This window comes from Jaculus jaculus, chromosome 9 (assembly GCF_020740685.1).
Source record: "Jaculus jaculus isolate mJacJac1 chromosome 9, mJacJac1.mat.Y.cur, whole genome shotgun sequence".
Taxonomy (NCBI): domain Eukaryota; kingdom Metazoa; phylum Chordata; class Mammalia; order Rodentia; family Dipodidae; genus Jaculus; species Jaculus jaculus.
The window spans coordinates 18,616,745-18,637,263 of record NC_059110.1 but is presented as its reverse complement, the minus strand read 5'-3'; the positions used below and the strand labels follow the sequence as shown (position 1 = coordinate 18,637,263).

General features: G+C 37.7%; 1 protein-coding gene across 3 annotated transcripts in view; it reads left to right on the top strand.

Annotated features, from left to right (window-relative positions):
* Positions 1-20,519, top strand: part of Stxbp5 (syntaxin binding protein 5) — a 148,000-nt gene that overhangs the window by 80,401 nt on the left and 47,080 nt on the right. For all 3 annotated transcript variants that reach the window (XM_004651137.2, XM_045158313.1, XM_045158312.1), the window contains exons 10-16: positions 5,765-5,919; positions 7,231-7,303; positions 17,787-17,934; positions 18,164-18,231; positions 18,489-18,529; positions 19,174-19,394; positions 19,829-20,007. In XM_004651137.2, coding sequence (XP_004651194.2) covers positions 5,765-5,919; positions 7,231-7,303; positions 17,787-17,934; positions 18,164-18,231; positions 18,489-18,529; positions 19,174-19,394; positions 19,829-20,007 — 885 coding nt within the window. The remainder of the gene's footprint in view (positions 1-5,764; positions 5,920-7,230; positions 7,304-17,786; positions 17,935-18,163; positions 18,232-18,488; positions 18,530-19,173; positions 19,395-19,828; positions 20,008-20,519) is intronic.

The following is a 20,519-nucleotide window of genomic DNA, read 5'->3' as shown; positions in this document are numbered from 1 at the left end:
CTCTGATGGCTTCTGATATTGAACTTTGTTTCTTTGTTTGTTTGTTTTTTCCAATCTGGTGACTGTACTTCATCCTCTGAAAGCTGTCTGCTCATTTTATTGGCTCATATACTGATTGGTCTGTTTGAATATCCTGGTGTTTAGTTGTTTGAGTTCATTACAGATTATAGATTTTATAACGTAGTCTCTCTCTCCACTAGATTGCTTCCTTTGCTGTGTAGAAGCTTTATAACTTGATACAATCCAGGTTTTCAGTTTTTGATACTATTATCTATGTGACTAGAATCCAATTCAGAAAATACTCGCCTTTGCCAATACCTTGAAGTGCTTTCCCTGTTTTGCTCCCTACCAGTTTGAGTTTCAGGTCTTGCATTAAGGACTTTGGTCTGATTGTAGCTGGTTATTGAGCAGGGTGGGAAAGAGGGAATCAAGCTTCATTCTGCATGAGCGTGTCTAGTTTTGTGAGCAGTTGTTGTAGAGGCAATCTTTTTTGTGTTGTATCTTTTTGGCATCTTTGTCTAAAGTCAGATGGCTATTTCTAAATGAGTTTATCTCTTCTCTTCCATTGGTCTCTGTCTATGCTTCTTTGCCCCACAATGCTAAATTATTTCTTTGAAAAATGAGCGCAGCCCAGATGTAGAGTTCTGGGCTGAATGGCTATCCAGCAGCAGAGGGTTAGAGGTGTGCTCTAGTCAAACCGCCCAGGTCTCCATCCCACCTCCTCTGTTCTCATACTATAATGCAGGGCACCAGCTAAGCTTTTTGGGCCTGTATTCTTTTTTAAAATAGGAATAACAGTATTATTATTATGTAGACTTGTTATATAACCAGCTAAACATGTAAAGCTGCTGCAGCCTGCCCCTTACACAGTTGTCTCACACATGAATTCCTCTGTGCAGTTACTCTCTCCTGTTTTCCTTTTCCAAAATAGGTGTGCAAATAGCAAGGCTTATTAGCTTTTTATAGTAACTAAGAAACCTAATACTTTTCCTTAGCTTGAAAATTATGTTAGCTGTGATTTACTGCCATCATTTAATGCAATCTGTTTAGGTCAGTGTTTCACAGCTAAATGACTTTTCATATGAATCAAGTATACCAATACACAAACCAAACTATTGGCTAGTTTATTTTGTTAGTGGTTTTTTTTTCCCCCCAAATAGACATATATTAAGCCCTGGAAGTACATTGACCCAGTAGTGATTGCTTCAATGGAGGAGATGTTTCTTGAGAATAAGAAAATAATGCATACAGAAAGAATGGTTCCTTGTCAGCTTACAGCTGTGGGAGTTGATTCCCAAGCACTGGTGTTTTTATCTTGAAAGACACCAAATTGAAATACCACAAAGTAAATAATCTTACTATGTTGAATAAGTAAATACATAAATAAATGGAGGGTATAATACTATGAGTAAAGGTAAGAAATCAATGTTTACAGGACAGAGTAGGATGACATGCATCAGATAATTTGATTAAATTAATAACAGAAGTCTAGGAGATAGATTTTAGGAAGAATCACATGTGAGAGGACTTTATTAGCATCATTTCAAGTGTGATTGGGAGACACTGAATGAAAGAAAATCCTTCAAGTGCATCATTGTCTATACATCTGTTAGAACTAATAAACTAGGGTACATAAACTCCAAAATTAAACATCAAAAAATTAAGTCACAAATCAAAAATGGACAAAGGAATAGACAGTTTTCAAGGAAGAACAATAAATAATAAGTATTCAAATATCTAGGAGCTGTCTGAATTTAACTAAATTAGTATGTTAGTGGTCAGTCCTCATTTGGTAATGTCTCTCCTATCTCAACTTATAAACTGGGTTAAAAATCTGGTACAGTTTTCAAGTATGGAATATTTATGAAAAACATTTCAATTTAGAAGTTTAATGGTTTTCAAAATTAATTTATGCCAAGATATCCAAAACTTTCCTGCTGTTGTCTCTGGTTAATTTGTCCTACTTTTCTTACTTCCCTGTTTCGTTCTTAGCTTTCCTCTAACCTCTCCTTGTAGAGTCATGCCCTCGTGATCTAAATTGGTTCTCTGACATATTTTATGTGCTTTCTGAATTGTGCAAGCCTATCTGAGAATAAACTCCCCATTGTTGTCTATCCTTCCTGCCTCCATCTCTTAAAGCCTTTCACTTTTGACCTCTGCATGGACTGCCTCTTAGTGATGGTGATGGTTCACGGCTCTGTAACTTTTACCTGGTCATGTATTCTGTATGTTGAGTTCATTGTCAGTTGCTCTTTGTTTTGGGCCTGTGGCAAGAAGGCATCACTGTGAGTGTGCATGGCAGCAGAAGCTGCTCACTTCTAATAGCTCCAAAGTGGAGAGACAGAAAGTAGGATAGTTCCACCATCCCTTTCCTGCAAGGGCGTGCGTCCTGTGACCTCCTCACCACTAAGCTCAGCCTGTTAAAGGTTCCATCACTTCTTATATAGTGCCATGGGCTGGGGATGAAGCTTTCCAGACACTTATCCATAGCATAGCATCATATATGCATATGAACCTATTGTGATATTTTAATATAAGTGACAAAATAAATCTGACCTTAACTTTTGATGCCAAATATAATGACATAGATTCCCATTAGACCCTTCAAATTAGATATTAATAATTGGCACAGAAATTGATTAAGCATTCTCTCTGAAATAGAATTATATTTTTCTACTTGAAAATAATTGTCAGGTTTTTATAGATTAGTAATAGCAAACAACTAGAAATGGAAATAATAGATGAAATTGAAATGTATAGTTTCATCTTTAATTTTTAGTATTTATGTATACAATGAGTAGCACTTAGATAAGCTGTATGTTTATGTACATATTATTATTTTCAATTTAAAAATATTTTATTTTTTTATTTGAGAGAGAGAGAGAGAGAGAGAGATGTAGATAGAGAATGGTTGCATCAGAGCCTCTAGCCACTATAAATGAACTCCAGACACATGTGGCACTTGTGCATCTGGCTTTATGTGGGTTCTAGGGAATTGAACCTGGGTCCTTTGGCTTTATAGGTAAGCACTTTAATTCCTAAGCCATCTCTCCAGCCACACATATATTATTTTAAGGAAATAAAGTTCTTTGATAAAAGTAATAAAAATGAAGAGAACAAGGGAAGAAAATTTTCTGCTGACTGCTTGTTACTTTTGTTTAGCTTCAGAGTGAGTCTTGCTCTGTGGTCCCAGAAGTAGGCCCATGGAGGAAAATATTCAGGTAGTTCTTCAGTAGATAGAAAGGGAGCCTTCACACAGCTGAGCCAGTTCCCAAAGCCAGGTGAGAAAGAACTGGAAGAAGAAAGAATATGCACCCATGAAGTCCAAGACAACATATAAAACTTCCAGGTAGACATGGTTGTAATCGGATGTCTTCTGAAGCAAGGTCTTGATTATCATTCAGTGTCATTGAAAGGGATTGTACTAAATTCCTTCTTGAAATAATAGGATGAAAATTATGCCACCTCTAGACCTTATAACTCAGGCTTACCATTTTACTTTAAAATTCAGTTTTTCTTTATCTCCATAATTTAGGTACTACCTAGAAATAAGCTAGATCCTTAGAAGTTTTAGTAGAATTCCAAATATTGACTAAACCTTTGAATTTTTTTAAAAATTTTATTTATTTGAGAGAGAGAAAGAGATACAGAAATAGGGAGAGAAAAAGAGAGAGAGAATGGGCATGCCAGGGCATCTAGCCACTGTAAACGAACTCCAGATGCATGCACCATACTGTACATCTGGCTTACGTGGGTGCTGGGGAGTCAAACCTGGGTCCTTTGGCTTTGCAGGCGAATGCCTTAACCACTAAGCCATCTCCCCAGCCCCAACCTTTGAAATTTTATAGATTTTGTTTTGTGGAGTTAAAATATTGAAATGTTACTTAATTTTTGATCATTTCATCTGGTAAAATACTCATTAACATTTTTAAATTTGTGGTAATTGCTGTGAGCTTAGAGAGGTTCATAGGTTATTTCCTAGGAATCAGACAGTATCGAATCAGACAGTATCAAAGCAGCAGCATGTAGGCCCATGCACACACACACAAACACATGCATATATGCATTTATTGTTGTGTGTAGCAAACTTATGAAAAAGTTACTTTGGTGAGAAGCAAATTAGTATTCCTTTATACTGTGTTTCTTTTATAAATGGACTGTTTTTTTTTACATTTTTTTCATTTTTATTTATTTATTTGAGAGCAGCAGAGAGGGAAAGAGGGAGAGAGAGAGAGAGAGAGAGAGAGAGAGAGAGAGAGAGGGAGAGAGAGGGAGGGAGAGAATGGGCACGCTAGGGCTTCCAGCCACTGTAAACGAACTCCAGACGCATGTGCCCCCTTGTGCATCTGGCTAATGTGGGTCCTGGGGAATGGAGCCTCGAACCGGGGTCCTTAGGCTTCACAGGCAAGCGCCTAACTGCTAAGCCATCTCTCCAGCCCTATAAATGGACTTTTAACACTTATAAATTTAGAAAAGTTACAGAGGCCATTTGCAACACTATAGGACAAAAAAATTATTTCTCTTCTGAGGATAATCCTAATCATGATATTGTTAGTTAAGGCTATATAAGCAGATCACTTATCTGATTTGATCTGCCTCAGTATTTTTGTGTATTTTATCCAGTTATGTAACTCAGCTGTAATCTCTGTCTGCTCATAGTTCTAGGTGTAACAATATTTTGTTTGTTTGTTTTTTGGTTTTTCAAGGTAGGACCACATTCTGGTCCAGGCTTACCTGAAATTAACTATGTAGTCTCAGGGTGGCTGTGAAATCATGGCGATCCTCCTACCTCTGCCTCCCCAGTGCTGATTTTTTTTAATCTATTGTAAGTAAAAGCATACTTACCAACCATTCTTAAATACTACTATAGAATATGGCCCAGGTATTCCCCTATGAAATGTTTTGGAAATATTTTGTACTTTCTTAGACTCTTTAACCCTCCTCATAGTGTTTAAGGTTCAGTTGTATGCAGAGAAGGGGTGTGTGTGTGTGTGTGTGTGTGTGTGTGTGTATTTACTAAACACAATCATAGTAATCAAAGTATGCTGAGAGTGAAATAAGAACTACAGGAATGATATTATCTCGATAAAATTCTAAACTTTGCTGCAGTTTACCTGAAAAAGTCAGAACCAAAATCACTTTAATGGTGACCAATGTGGTATCTAGAGAATTATGAATGACACACATACTTTGCCTATTAACTCCTATAATCCTTTATTCCTAGTGTGACTGGCACTGTTCTACATACTGTTTTGAACAAAGCACACAAAAACCTCATGGAAAACATGTTTTGATGAGAAAGACAGCAAATGAATAAATTAGTTCCTAGTTATAAGTACTGTGGGAAAATTATCCAAACAAGATAGGCTATATGAAGGTGTGGTCATACAAAATTATTACATAGACAAACACTTACTTGCTGAAACTCACAGAAATTTTCAAGACAGTTTTCCATGGGAAATAAAATAAAATGTTGTAGGGAACAAAGGGAGATATGAGAGTTAAATGTAATTGTTCATTTTTATTGTAATTTGTTTTTTGGGAATTTACCTAGGATTGAACTTAAGTGAAGGAGTAATTAATTACTCATGAGAATTATATATAAAAGTTTTAAAATTAGGTTACTATCCATGTGTAACTATTCCATATGTAGCTGTTCATGTGTGTAATATATGAAAGTTTTACAACCTAGCGTGTTATTTTTCTAAATAAGAAATTGTGGTTTTATAATATTTGTAATCCTTACTATGCATTTTATTTCCAGGGAACCTTTTATTATTTTATCAGGAGGTTTGTCATATGATACTGTAGGTAGAAGACCATGCTTGACTGTGATGCACGGGAAGAGCACTGCTGTGCTGGAAATGGACTATTCCATTGTTGACTTCCTAACACTCTGTGAAACCCCGTACCCGAATGGTAAGCTTGTGTTCCCTGGAATGTTAGTGGTCAAAGTAAAGACCTATGCTGTCCTATGTAGCTTCTAAACCATGTCAAGTGAGGGCAGAGCTGCATCCTCATAACACAGACAGCTTTATTTCAGCCATTTATTTTGCTTAATATATGTAATCTCTTTGTAGTTGACATAATAATAGGTAACTTTAAAAAACAAACACTGTTCATTAAACTTTTTTTTTTTTTTTTTTTCCCCAAGGTAGGGTCTCACTCTAGCCCAGGCTGACCTGGAATTCACTATGTAGATTCAGGGAGACATTGAATTAATGGAGATTTTCCTACCTTTGCATCTCTTGTGCTGGGATTAAAGCCGTAAACCACCACACCTGGCTCCAGTAAACATTTTTAAATTATTTAAAATACTAATGTTTTCAGTTATTGTTTTCCAGACAAACAGACTCAAGATTGTGTGTGTGTGCACGTGTGCATACATGTATATGTATTTGATTGAAGGATTTACAGGACTAATATATCTTAAATCTTTAGATCAGGCAGCAGTCTAGGAATTCAAGAAAGACTTTAAAGTCTTGATCTGAAATCAGCAGGTGGAAATCTTTGGCAGTATTTCTGTGCATAAACTTTATACAGATTTCTTCTTTCTTGGTAATTTTCAGTCTGTCTCCAAAGGCCTTTATATGCTAGGTTCCCCCCACCCCCATCCAGAGAGTAATTGCTTTCTTTATTCAAGTTGAATGTTAATTGTATCAAAACCTTCCTTCATGGAAGCAGTAGACTGGAGTTTGATAAGCAGTGTGGCATCATAGCATAGAGAAGTTAACATGAAATTACTCATCTGAGCCAAAAATAGTTTAAATGTCTATATTTTCATTTCATTTTAAGGTCTTTAAAGTTGAAAGATGTAATACACCTTGCCACTATTAATATTCACATATAAAACATTGAAAGAAGATAATTGAACTCTGTTGGGTTACTAAGAGATCCCAGAATGATAATTGTTTTTTACGTATATTCAGATTTAAATTTTGATTTTGTTATCCTTGCACATCATTAGAATTTATAATGCCACTTTATAAGAAGTTTTTTTGAGGTTCTTGTCTCTCATCTTTACAAAAGTAAAAGAAGTTAAATGGATTATGAAGTCCATTGCTCTTTATTTAAACATAAGCCATAAATTACATGAACTACCAAGGATCAGAGTGTTGAACATCAAGAACATGAAACAAAATAATGTAAACATGAAGACATTTGAATGTCAGACACGCCACCCTCTTGCATCTTTCAAGTTGCCACTCACACATTGCTTTCTTATTCCAGACTTCCAAGAGCCATATGCTGTGGTGGTTCTGCTGGAAAAGGATTTAGTACTTATTGATCTTGCACAAAATGGGTAAGAACATGCGGTGAGCAACTCCATGACTATGTTAGAGAAGGAAAAGGAGAGGGAGGGAGGAAGAAGAGGCGTTTTTTTTCTCTTTTAGCATGGGAATAACTACTTCATTCTTTGAACAGTTTGCTTTTGTGTTCATAACTTTGATCTCTTTATAGCTTCAGACCCATCTTACTATTATTATTAATTAAACTAATCTATTATAATGAATAACATAGAATTTCCATTTCTTAACTCAAAATTTGTAGAATTTCTGATATGTCATGTTTCAGCTTCACACTTGTACATCTTAAAGCCATATAAACTCAGTCTGTCTAAAAGTGTGCCATCACAGTTACTTCTGATTAGGCTCCTAAATGTCTCCCTCACTCTTGTTCATCTTTGCAATGTGTTATGTCTATGATTGTTATATTACTTTCAACCTGCATCATAAATATTATTACTCTGCTATTTAAGTTATTGTTTACTGTTTTTTCTGTTCATTTTTTTTAATTAGACATGGGCATATTTTGTATATAAACATCACATGTTGGTACCATCCTTTCTCTCCTCCCTATTTTCTGAAGAGGCCTTCCTCATTGAGTATGCAGGTCAACCCCACAGGGATTTTGGGTCATGCATTATTGGTGGGGGAGAATCAATGTTTCTGCAAAATGTCCCAACTTGTGGCTCTAACATTCTTTCTACTCCCTCTTCTGCAAAATTCCCTGAGCCTTGCTGGGGCCGGGATAGAGTGCACTGGGTCATTATCTCCTCAGGTCCAGCTCCCATCTGCAGATTCTCCAACAGAGCACAAAGTCAGCACTGGTTAAAAGGGATAACCATTATTAATTTAGAGAGAATCAAAAGGGCTTATACCCTCTTATAGTCTAAGATTAGTGGCAGCTTGACAATGGAAAGTAGAATCATCATCTGGATATGATTCTGACTGGTTTCCCAGTTCCAGATATGGTTTTCTTTCCACTGAGTGGATCTGTTAGCTAACACAAGATCAGTTGGTTACCCACCGTGGCTGTGTGCCACTATTGCACTTGTGTGAGCATCATGTCAAGTTGGTTTACTTCTCAGTCACTTAGCCTTTGAGTTGCTTGGACACATGTTGTCCACTTTCTCCCAGTAGCTCATTTAGTGCCTTCCAGCACTAGATGGGCAATTGTCTAGGGACTGGCTTTCCTCCGAATTCCATCCAGGTATCTCCATGGTCTGTGCCAACAGCGTTTGATATCTTCAGCAGTAGGGTCTTACCATTAACCTCTGGTGAGTAGTCAAGTGCTCTGACAAAAGTCTGCCTTTGCTTGTTTTGGGAGATCTAGTAGGTCTCTCTAATCAACAGCTCATTGTGGATGTAGATCACATACTGGTACAGGGAATTACAGGCCAGCACCAAGGGAAAAGGAAAAAAAAAAGTAAGAGCAGAAAGAGAAGCAGGAGAAATTTGAGGTTAGGTTTTGTCTCACACTCTCCAGTGCCCTTCAGTCATATGCTCCTGATAAGGTCCTCTTGAGGGTTCCACCTTTTAGTCTGACTGCCAGGATAGAGGATTTTATGGTACCAGTTCAATTTGGGTTCAGGTTTGTGTTTCCCCTCCCCCCTGCCCTTTCCCTTCCCCCAAGCCCTACTCTCCCTATTCTTCAAGCCTCAAGATGCTATTCAGTTATGTCAGCAACTTGGGGTGATACAGGTTAGGAACTGCAGATGAGGCAGATCATGCAGTGGTTGTCTTTCTGTGATTGGGTGAGTTCACTTAGAATGATCTGTTCCAAGTTTGACCATTTCCCTACAAATTTCAATGTGTCATTTACTGTTGAGTAGAATTCCATCTTGTAGACATACCACATTTGGTTATATATTCATCTAATGATGGGCACTTGGGTTGATTCATTTTTAGCTAGTATGAATTGAGCAGCTATAAACATAGTTGAGGAAATATTTCTGAACTGAGATGTGGAGCTTTTGGGGTAAATGCCCAGAGTTTGAGATGAAAGGGAATAACAGGGTCTGTTTATAATTCTATATTCATCCTTTTCAGGAGTCTCCAAATTGATTTCTATGGTGGTTTGTACCAGTGTACATTCCCACCAACAGTGAATGAGTGTTCCTATTTCTCTATTTCCTATTTCTCTACAGCCTCACCAACATTTGTTTAGCTTAATTTTTTAATGTTTGCTATCTTACTGGAGTAAGGTGGAATCTCATAGTTGTTTTAATTTGCATTTCCCTAATGGTTAGGGATGTTGAATATTTTCTTAAGTGTGTGTTAGCCATTTGTAATTCTTCCTCTGAGAACTTCCTGTTTAGTTCCCAGCCCCACTGTGGAGTTGGTTGTTTGATTTTATATTGTTTAGCTTTTTGAATTCTCTGTAAATCCTAGATATTAAATTTCTGTCAGTGGCATAGCTGGCAGATTTTCTCCCATTCAGTGAATAATCTAGTGGCTCTGCTTATGGTATGTTTGTCTGTGCAAAAGCTTTGTAGCTTCATGAGGTCCCATTGGTTGAGTGCTTATTTAATTTCCTGGGCTACTGAGGATTTGTTCAGGAAGTCTTTTCCCAGACCTATATCATGGAGAGTCCCTCCTACTTTTCTTCCGATAGTTGAAGAGTTTCAGGCCTTATGTTGGCATCTTTAATCCATTTGGACTTGGTTTTTGTGTATGGCGAAATGAGTGGGTCTAATTTCATTTGTCTACATATGGTCATCCAGTTTGTCTAACACCATTTGTTGAAGATGCTGTCTTTTCTCCAGTCTAAATTATTGGCACTTTTGTCAAAGATCAAGCAGCTGTAGTTACTTGACCTAAAGTGTATGTCTTCAATTTTGTTCCATTGATCTATGTCTGTTTTTATTCTATTACTGTCCTGGTTTTGTTACTATGGCTTTGTAATATAGCTTTAGAACCAGTGTGGTGGTACTACCAGAGGTGCTTCTTTTGCTGAGGATATTTTTGGATATCCGAGGCCTTCCGCCTTTCCATATGAATTTTGAGATTGTTTTTTTTCAATCTCTGTGAAGAATGAGGCTTGTTTGTATTTTTTTATTTTTATTTTTTTGTTCATTTATTTATTTGAGAGAGACAGGAAGAGAAAGAGGAAGGGAGAGAGAGAGAGAGAGAGAATGGGTGAGCCAGGGTCTCCAGCCACTGCAAACAAAGTCCAGATGTGTGCACTCCCTTGTGCATCTGGCTAATGTGGGTCCTGGGGAATCAAGCCTTGAACCAGGTTCTTTAGGCTTCACAGGCAAGCGCTTAACTGCTAAGCCATCTCTCCAGCCCAAGACTGGTATTTTCATTGGTATTGTGTTAAATCTTTATAGTGCTTTTGGTAGAATTGCCATTTTCACAATATTAATTCTACCTATCCAGGAACATGGGAGGTCTTTCAATCTTCTCAAGTTCTCCTCTGTTTCTTTTTTGAGTGTTTTTATGTTTTCATTATATAGATCTTTCATTTCTTTTGTTAGTGTTATTTCAAGGTGTTCAATTTTTTTGTTGCAATTGAAAATGGGACAGTCTCACTGATTTCTTTCTCCATTTGTCCTTTGCATAGAGAAAAGCTAGTGAGTTTTGTGCATTTATTTTATATCCTGCCACTTTGCTGAAGTAATTTATCACCTTTAGAAGTTTTGAGATGGAGACTTTCAAGTCACTTATATATAGGATCATGTCATCTGCAAATAGGGCTAACTTCCTTGACAATTGGAATCCCTTTTATTTCTTTTTCCTGCCTTACTGCTTGGGCTAGTACTTCTAGTACTATATTGAAGGGCGGTAGTAAGAGTGGGCACCCCTGTCTTGTTCTAAGTCTCAGTAAGAATTCCTTGAGTTTTTCCCCATTAAGTATTATTATTTGGGCTTTAGGAGCTTTATTTATAGCCTTTATTGTGTTGACGTATAAACCCTCCATGCCTGTTCTTTCCAATGTTTTAATCATGAAGTGGTGGTGTCAAAGGCCGTCTCTGCATCAGTTGAGATGATCATGTGGTTCTTTGTGGTTCAGTTTATTTATGTGGTGTATTATGTTGACCAATTTCCATATGTTAAAACATCCACGCACCCCTGGGATGAAGCCTACTTGATCATGGTGGATAATGCTTTTGATGTGTTCTTGAATTCAGTTTGCAAGAATTTTGTTCAGGATCTTTGCATCTAAGTTCATTAGGGATATAGGCCTATAATTTTCTTTCCTTGTTGCATCTGTATCTGGTTTTGGTATTAGCGTGATTCTAGCTTCATAAAAGGTGTGTTGGGGAGGATTCCTTGGTCTCTCATTATGCGGAATAGTTTGAGAAAAATTGGCTTCAGTTCTTATATGAAGGTTTGATAGAATTCAGCTGTGAAGCCATCTAATCTTGGACTTTTTGGGGGGGGAAAGTTTTTGATTACCTTTCAAACTCCATGGGTGTGATAGGTTTGTTTAGGAGATTAATTTGCTCTGAGTTTAATTTTGGTAGGTGGTATGTGTATAGGAATTTATTCATTTCTTTCAGATTATTTAATTTTGTGAAGTAGACATTTTGGAAGTATGCCTTGATGATTCTTCTAATTTCATTGATGTCTGTTGTGATTGCTTCTTTTTCATTTCTGATTTTGTTAATTTGAGACTTTTTTTTCTTCACCAGTTTGGCCAGGGATTTGTTATTCTTGTTTAGCTTTTCAAAGAATCAGCTCTTTGTTTCATCATTTTAAAAAATTGTTTTCTTAGTTTTTAATTCATTAATTTCTGCTCAAATCTTGATTATTTCTTTCCATCTGGAGCTCTTTGGGTTGGATTGTTCTCGTTTTTCCAGCACCTTTAGGTAGACAGTCAGGTTATTGATGTGGGATCTCTCTGTCTTTGTAAGGAAGGCATTTAGGCCTATGAATATTCCCCTTATGACAGCCTTCATTGAGTTCCATAGGTTTTGGGAGGTTTTGGTTTCATTATCATCCAAATCTAGGAATTTTACAGTTTCTTTTCTGATTTCTTCCATGACCCATTCCTTGTTTGAAAGTGTATTGTTTCGTCTCCCGGAGCTTGTGGAGTTCCTATGTGTCTCTTGTTTACGTCTAGCTTTAAAGCATTGTGATCTGATGTGATGCAGGAAGGGACTTCAGCTTTCCTGACTTTATGAAGGCATGCTTCATGGCCTCGTATATGGTCAATTCTGGAGAAGGTTCCGTGGGCTGCTGAGAAGAATGTGTATTCCATAGATTTGGAGTAGAAAGTTCTCTTGTAGGTATGTGTTAGGTCCTGTTGATCTCTGATGTTGTTGACTTCTATTATTTCTGTTTTGATTTTGTGCTTGGATGATCTGTCTATTGATAATAGTGGAATATTGAAGTCTCTAACTATGATAGTATTGGTGTTTATTTCTGTTTTATTGTTTTATAAACTGTGGTTCCCCTGTGTTTGGTGCATATATAATTGTGATATGCTCATGTTAGATCATTCCCTTGATGAGAAAGAAATGGCCTTCTCTGACCACTTTGATTAATTTTGGTTTGAAGTCTATTTTATCAGATATTACTATAGCAACACCCACTTGTTTTTTATTTCAATTTGCTTGGAATATCATTTTCCAACTGTTCACCCTGAGGAGGTGTCTATCTTTATTGTTGAGGTAGGTTTCTTAAAGACAGAAGGTAGAAGGGTCCAGTTTTTTGATCCATCCTGATAACCTGTGTCTTTTTAAATTTCTTTTTGTTATTTTTATTTATTTATTTGAGAGCAACCAATAGAGAAAGAGGCAGGTAGAGAGAGAGAGAGAATGGGTACGCCAGGGCCTCCAGCCACTGCAAATGAATTCCAGACGCGTGCGCCCCCTTGTGCATCTGGCTAACGTGGGTCCTGGGGAGTCGAGCCTTGAACTGGGGTCCTTAAGCTTCACAGGCCAGCACCTAACCACTAAGCCATCTCTCCAGCACAACCTGTGTCTTTTGATGGGTGAGTTAAGACCATTAATATTTAAGGTTATTACTGTGAGGTTTCAGTTAATCCCTACCATGATGAGGCATTTTATGGGATTTTGTGCTTTCTTGTGTTTTGTACTGTTTTGAGTTTGGTCTGCTTTGGGTATTGTCTTCTTCTTCTTCTTGGCTCTTGAAACTGGTTGTTTGACTATTCTGTGTGGAGTATTCCCTCAAGTATTCTCTGTATGTTTGGCTTTGTGTTCACATAGTCGTAGAGTTAACTTTTTTCATTGAAAGTTTTTCTTTCACCATTTATTATGACGGAAATTTTGCAGGTTAAAGTTGCTTGGGTTGGAAGCCATAGTTTTTCAGATTTTGAACTGTTCCATTCCAGGTCCTTCTGGCTTTCAGAGTTTCCATTTATAAATCTGATGTTATTCTAATAGGATTGCCTTTGTATGTTGTGAATTGCTTCTCTCTTGCTGCTTTTAATACTCTCTCTTTGTTTTCCTTGTTAAGAGTTTTAACTATGATGTGTCTTTGAGAGTTTCTTCTCTGGTACTGTTTGTTTGGTGTTCTGTGGGCTTCTCGTATCTTTCTTCAATAAGTTTGTTAAGTATGTTCTCTACGCCTCTGTCTGGATTTCCTCTCCTGGTTTACCCATGAACTGGATGTTTGGCCATTTTAGGGTATCCCATAGTTCCCTTGTATTCTGTTCACTTGATTTTTTGAACTTAGCAGAGATTATGGCCTGATCAGTTTTCTTCTGTCTTATCTTCCAGGTTCTTTCTTACACTTGAGTAATTCTGTTGGTGAATGGTTCTAAAGAGTTTTTTTTTTTTTTAATAATTTCTATTTGATTTTTGTTTTCTCTTGTGTTATTTTGTATTGTGTCCATCTTTTTTGTTAAGGAACTATTTCAATTCAAGTTCTGATTTTCTTGGTGTTTCCTATAGTTCATTCTTGCTTTTGATCAAGTCTTCATTAAGTTTAATCAACCGGTTGTTGAGGTGTTCCACTTACTTACTTACCATCAATTTATTCATATCTCTTTGGAGGGTTCCAACATTTTCATCAATCAAGTTAAGCCTACTGTCAAAGTCTGAATGTCTAGGAGACAATTCTGTTCAATTTCATAGATATGATTTTTGGTTCTTTAATTATTTGCTTCTAGTTGAGCAATATTTTTGATCACGGTCCCATTGGTTGTTGTGTTTTCATTTTGGGAATGAATTTCTGTTGATTTCTCTGTGATTTCATTGAAGGCTTCCTTGGTGGAGATCTCTCAGTTTTCTGACTTTTCTGACTTTCATTGGCTTTTTTTGCAGTGTTGTCTACCTATTTTAGGAAGGCTGTTTATTTTATTGAGTAGGAAGCAAGTTTTTGTCCTTTGGCCCGTTCACCCTCTGACTCAGGTGAACAGTGGCCAGGCAGGATACCAGAGCAAAAGGCCCGATTCCACAGCTCACACAGGGACCAGACTTCCACAAGGAAAGCACAATGGGACCTACCAGGACCAAGGGACTGGGAGGAGCAAGAGGACAGGGATCTGGCCAACCTGGTGCTATGCCCTGCAGGACACAGATCAGAGCAGGCAACCCAGACTGGGGAGATGGGAGAAGCCCAGGTACAGGGGTCCGGCCTACTCACTCCAGACCACTGTGCCTGCCCACACACTGTGCAAGGAACTCAGACCCAGGGAGGTGGGAGGAGCCCAGAAATGGGTGTGGCCTACTCACTCCAGACCTTTGTGTCTGCTCACATACTCTCATTTACTATTTTTATGTATCTATGTGAATATAGAGGCCAGAGAACAACCTTTGTCATCATTTCTCAGAGATGACATTCTTCTCTTTTGAGACAGGGTCCCTCTGGCATGGAGCTCACCAATTAGGCTGTACTGCCTAACCAGCACACCTGAGTCTCCTTCTCTGCATCCCTAGCACTGGGGTTATAAGCACGTAACACTGCACCTATATTTTTACATGAATTCTGGGGAATTTAACTTAGGTCTTCATGCTTGCAACTCAAGTACTTTGCTGATTAATCTAGGTTCCAACCCCTCAGTTGTTTATTGTTGTTTTAAACCTATTCAGCATGCTACTTTGTAAAGTGGCGGTGTGGAGACCATGGTGTGTCATGGTCTCACATACTGACTTTCATGGGAAAGTAGCTGTATATTAAACAGATAGCACTTCCATGTTCGCTCATATGCAGCTCCCAGCAGCCAGCATGCTTCACCATCTGTTATAGTTGTATGTTAAGCATTTCCCAGCTCATTCCTCATATATCTGATCTGTAGATCACCATAAAATTTTCTGTATAATTGTCCTGGTATTTGCTATGCTCTGTTTTGTATTTGCAACAATTAGGTTTACTTTGAATAGGACATACTATTTTTATTGTCTTCCAAGAAATAATCATTAAGCATAGTTTTATTTTAGTTTGCGTACCCAATATTTCAAAGTCATTCTGAGTCTAGCATAATTTTGCCCCTGGGGAATATTTAATAATCTGCATTCACATTTTCATGAGAAGGGGTCGCTGCTGGCGTCTAGAGGATAGAAGACAGGCGCACTGCAGAGCACCAGTGGTGGGCGCTGAGGTTGGAGATCCTAAAATAGGTGAACATCACTAACCGTCCTTTTAGAGAACCATAATTTCACTTCAGCTTACTTCTTGATCCTTTAATCATTTATAACAGATCATTTGAAAATACGTCCCCATGACCTATGGGCCTCATGTCCTATCAAAACGTACTGTTAGAATAGTTCTCTAATTTTCCCTCATTTGGTAAGATGGTCAAATAATTGAGATTTTTTTACCTGTGGTCTATACTGAGGTATATTTAAGTCAAAATACCATTCTAGGGACTGGAGAGATGGCTCAGTGGATAAAGTGTTCACTGCACAAGCAGGAGTCCGTAGTTCAGATGCCTAGAGCCCACACAAAGCCAGGCACTCTTAACATGTGCCTATGGCAAGAAGGGAGATGGAGATAGGAGCTTCACCTAGAGGCCTGCAGGCCAACTAGCCTGGCTGTGCAGTGGTTAACAAAGTGGAAAGTGAACCAGTAATTCAGATCTGTCCTCTTACCTCCACATACAGGTATGTGCACAGCTGCATGCAAACACGTGAATGCTCATAAATATCACACACACACACACACACACACACACACACACACACACACACAGAGAGAGAGAGAGAGAGAGAGGAAGGGAGGGAGAGAGAAGTCTACTATTCCAGTATTGTGGGTGAGTGTTTCATTTCTGTAGAAATGTCAGGTACATGTGAGGAGACACTTGTGTCGTAAGGTGAAGACGAGGGTTGCTTTTTACTGCTGCACACTTTTTGTGTGTTTGCTTCATCTGTTCGAAGGTAAAGCTGGAGGTAGCTGGTTCATTTTGTAGCATTGAAAATGTTTTTCTAGAACACTGTGCCTACGTTATTATTTAATTATTTAAACAGCTTAGCCATCTTGCACTCTGTCCTTTGCTAAGTTATACTTTTTAAGATATATTATTCTTACTCTAAGCATTGTTACTAGGTGTTTAGAATTTTACTTTCATTTCAATGTTTTAAAAACATTTTTGGGCTGGAGAGATGGCTTAGCGGTTAAGTACTTGCCAGTGAAGCCTAAGGACCCTGGTTCGAGGCTCGATTCTCCAGGACCCCACATTAGCCAGTTGTATAAGTGGGTGCATGTGTCTGGAGTTTGTTTGCAGTGGCTGGAAGCCCTGGATCGCCCATTCTCTCTCTCTCTCTCTCTCTCTCTCTCTCTCTCTCTCTCTCCCTCTTTCTCTCTTTCTGTCTCTCTCAAATAAATAAATAAAAATAAAACAATTAAAAAACATTTTTGCTTCATTTAATAAAGTTACTTATTATCTAAAACATTTGAAATAAAATTATATTTTTGCTTATTACTGAACCAATTACCTTTTCATCTGTGACACTTACCTGAGGAAAACCATATGAGAAAGGAAAGGCCATTCTGGCTTACGAGCTTTTGATGGGGCAGACACCCTCATGCCATAAGTGGTCATGGGGCATGGGGAAGCAGGGAGAAGCATCGTGGGTCAGCAAGCTTTCCCACCCCCCCCTTTATGTCACCCTGTCCCCAGCCTGTGGGATGGTGCTAACTTTGAGGGTGCTGCTCTCACCCTTCATCAGGTCCTGCTGATATACACCAGAGAACGCTGGATCCCTAAGGCATCTCCCAACCCTGTCGCAGGGCAGCTCAGCACTGCGTCTTACAAGGCCAAGGTCTAGATTATCATGGGGGTCGTCTGTCAGTGCAGCCCCGCAGCTCGTGAGGAGGAGCTGGCTAGTGCTGCTTCATGTGCCTCCTCCCTCTGCGCTTCCTCCCTGGAAGTAACAGACGCGTGCGCATAGCACTCACCCAGGCTCTGCTGTGGGCTGAGTGGCTGCATTTTGTTACAATTGAGCATTTTCTGTAATTGAAAGCACCTTCAACTTTCTTACATGGTTCCATAAATTAATAGTGTGGTGGAAAGTATGGAAAAGTTCCATTATTGCATTTGATTTAGGTTTTAATTCATTAAATTAATAAGCATTTTTCTTTTTCCTATTAAAGATACCCTATATTTGAAAATCCATACCCTCTGAGCATACATGAGTCCCCTGTCACATGTTGTGAATATTTTGCTGATTGTCCTGTGGACCTTATTCCTGCACTTTATTCTGTTGGCGCTAGACAGAAACGTCAAGGTTACAGCAAAAAGGTATCAATATCTACTATGAGTTTTGTTATTTAGTGTAACGTCTATTATTTTAAATTATCACCTTGAAGTGTTGGATATGTTGATAATTTTTCTATAGAAAATATATAGACAATTATGTCTGCGATAAAATGTTTACTATTTTCATGTAATGTGTTTTATACTTTATACTACATATCAGGTGTGTGCATATAAAAACAAGTCAAAATTTACAATTACCTTTTTTTTATAGGAATGGCCTATAAATGGCGGTAATTGGGGCTTGGGTGCTCAGAGTTACCCAGAAATAATTATTACAGGGTAAGTAAAAATGTATATTCATTAAAACAGTAACCACTATAATAATTAAGACCACATTTAAGTTAATTTACTAGTCAGCTAGTGCTTTCCTTTACATTATGACATATTAAGAACAAAGCCATTGTCAAGGTTCTACCAATTTACCCCAGTGTTTTCATCTCAGTCAGTTTGGTGGATGAGTAACTCTCTTTTAAAAGTAACAGCGTATTGTATGCTATTTTCTTTTTCCACCACCTTTTTATTTCTGCTTCTCCTAGGCATGCTGATGGGTCAGTTAAATTCTGGGATGCATCTGCAAGTAAGTATTTATCATTTGCTACGTGTTATACCATCATTGTTCTTGCATGTCCTGTTTTATAGTAATTGTATAAATAGCATTTAATTTGAAATTGATAGACTATAAGTTTAACTTATTGGTTTACCAAATATCTAAGTTTAGAATTTTTATTTTTAATGTTATATTAGTAAATTAAAACTATTTTTATTCAGCATTCTAGTCTTTTCAAAATAGCTTCAAAACTTTTCTTCATAAGCCAGAAATAGAGAAGTAAAAATATATTTCAAATCAACAAAAATGCTAATGGCTGGTTCCAAAATTACATTTCAAAAGTTTGTATTGTCTTTGTGAATATACCTGTGGCTCACAGTAGCAAAACTCCCGCCACAGTGCGCAGCTTTTAATGGGGCCCGAGATGCGGACGCAGGTCCTCCCGTTTGCATGGCAAGTGCTTCTCCACTGGGCATCTCCCCAGCTCTGGGTTGCTGTTTTTAATGAATATACCTTGTTTTTGGTCAGTGAATAAATAATTATGTAAATGTATAATGTACTGTAACTTAGGCTGTTAAGTGAAAATACAGTTTAGGTAAAGACCAAATTATATGGTGGATTAAAATTGTATTAAATCTTTTTGTACTAAAACATGTAACGTTATATTTTCCTAGTAACATTACAAGTATTATATAAATTAAAAACATCTAAAGTATTTGAAAAGTCAAGAAATAAAGAAGACAGACCAAACACTGACATTGTTGATGAAGATCCATACGCCATTCAGATCGTCTCCTGGTGCCCAGAAAGTCGGATGCTGTGCATAGCTGGCGTTTCAGCCCATGTAATTATTTATAGGTTCAGCAAACAGGATGTGATTACAGAAGTCATTCCGGTAATAATCTGTTTACTATTTTCAGTGTCAAATGTCTGATTTTTTTTGAATAAGTTAGATAGTTTATAGCTACTTTTGCATAAAAGTTTTGAAAACACTTTCATTACCATCTGTTTGTGAATAATAGTTTTTATATATTTAACTGAATATTTAAGTTGTTTTATTTAAGGAAAACTAATAGGAATAGATTGTGCAGTAATTCAGCATTCCATAAATTTTAAAATCCTGATATATATGTGTGTGCCTTTGTCTATTCTTTCACGCACATGCACAGCTGTTTAGAAGTTGAGTAAGAAATCCTTGGTTCTATGGCTAAATGTGGTTAATTTTTCACTTTTAAAATTCTCTCTGCTGCATTTTAGGTTTGTCAGTATAATTGTAGTAAAAATGAGTATTGGTTATTAGGTTACGTAAATGTTTTTCTTTTACAACAGATGCTTGAAGTTCGACTATTATATGAGATAAATGATGTGGAAACTCCAGAGGGTGAGCAGCCACCACCTCTGTCCACCCCTGTGGGCAGTTCCAACTCTCAGCCCATCCCCCCTCAGTCTCACCCGTCCACCAGCAGCAGTTCCTCCGATGGGCTCCGGGATAATGTACCTTGTTTAAAGTAAGTCAGTAAACAGTAGCGCTGCTTTGCATACTGTCTCTAGGTAAATTAAAAGCATTAGTAAACACACATCATCATCTTCCTGTGTTGGTGTAAAATTGCATAAGAATAAGTTTTCCTGTGTTTTGATGTGGTTAACCCAATTCATTTCTTTTTTTTTTTTTTTAATGGCACACAAGGAATGAGTACTCCATGATTTTATTCTTAAATTGTTTTCGGCATTACATTCCTACAGTTTAACACACCTAAGTTTGCTCTCCATAGATCAAACCTGGGTGTCACTCAGTCTTTAAATTCCATTCAATCCAGATGGCTTTATATGGCTTCTGAGGAGGAAGTTAGCAGGTTTTCAAGCAATTAGCTTTAACCCCAAGCCATCTCTCTAGCCCACAGCCAAGGAATAGCATCTGGATTATGGCATGGTTATTGTCCACTGCCCTTAGTCTGATCAACAGTAATAGAAGAATGAAAAAAAAGTGTGCATTTAAAAATGCAGACAAGGCAGGCACAGA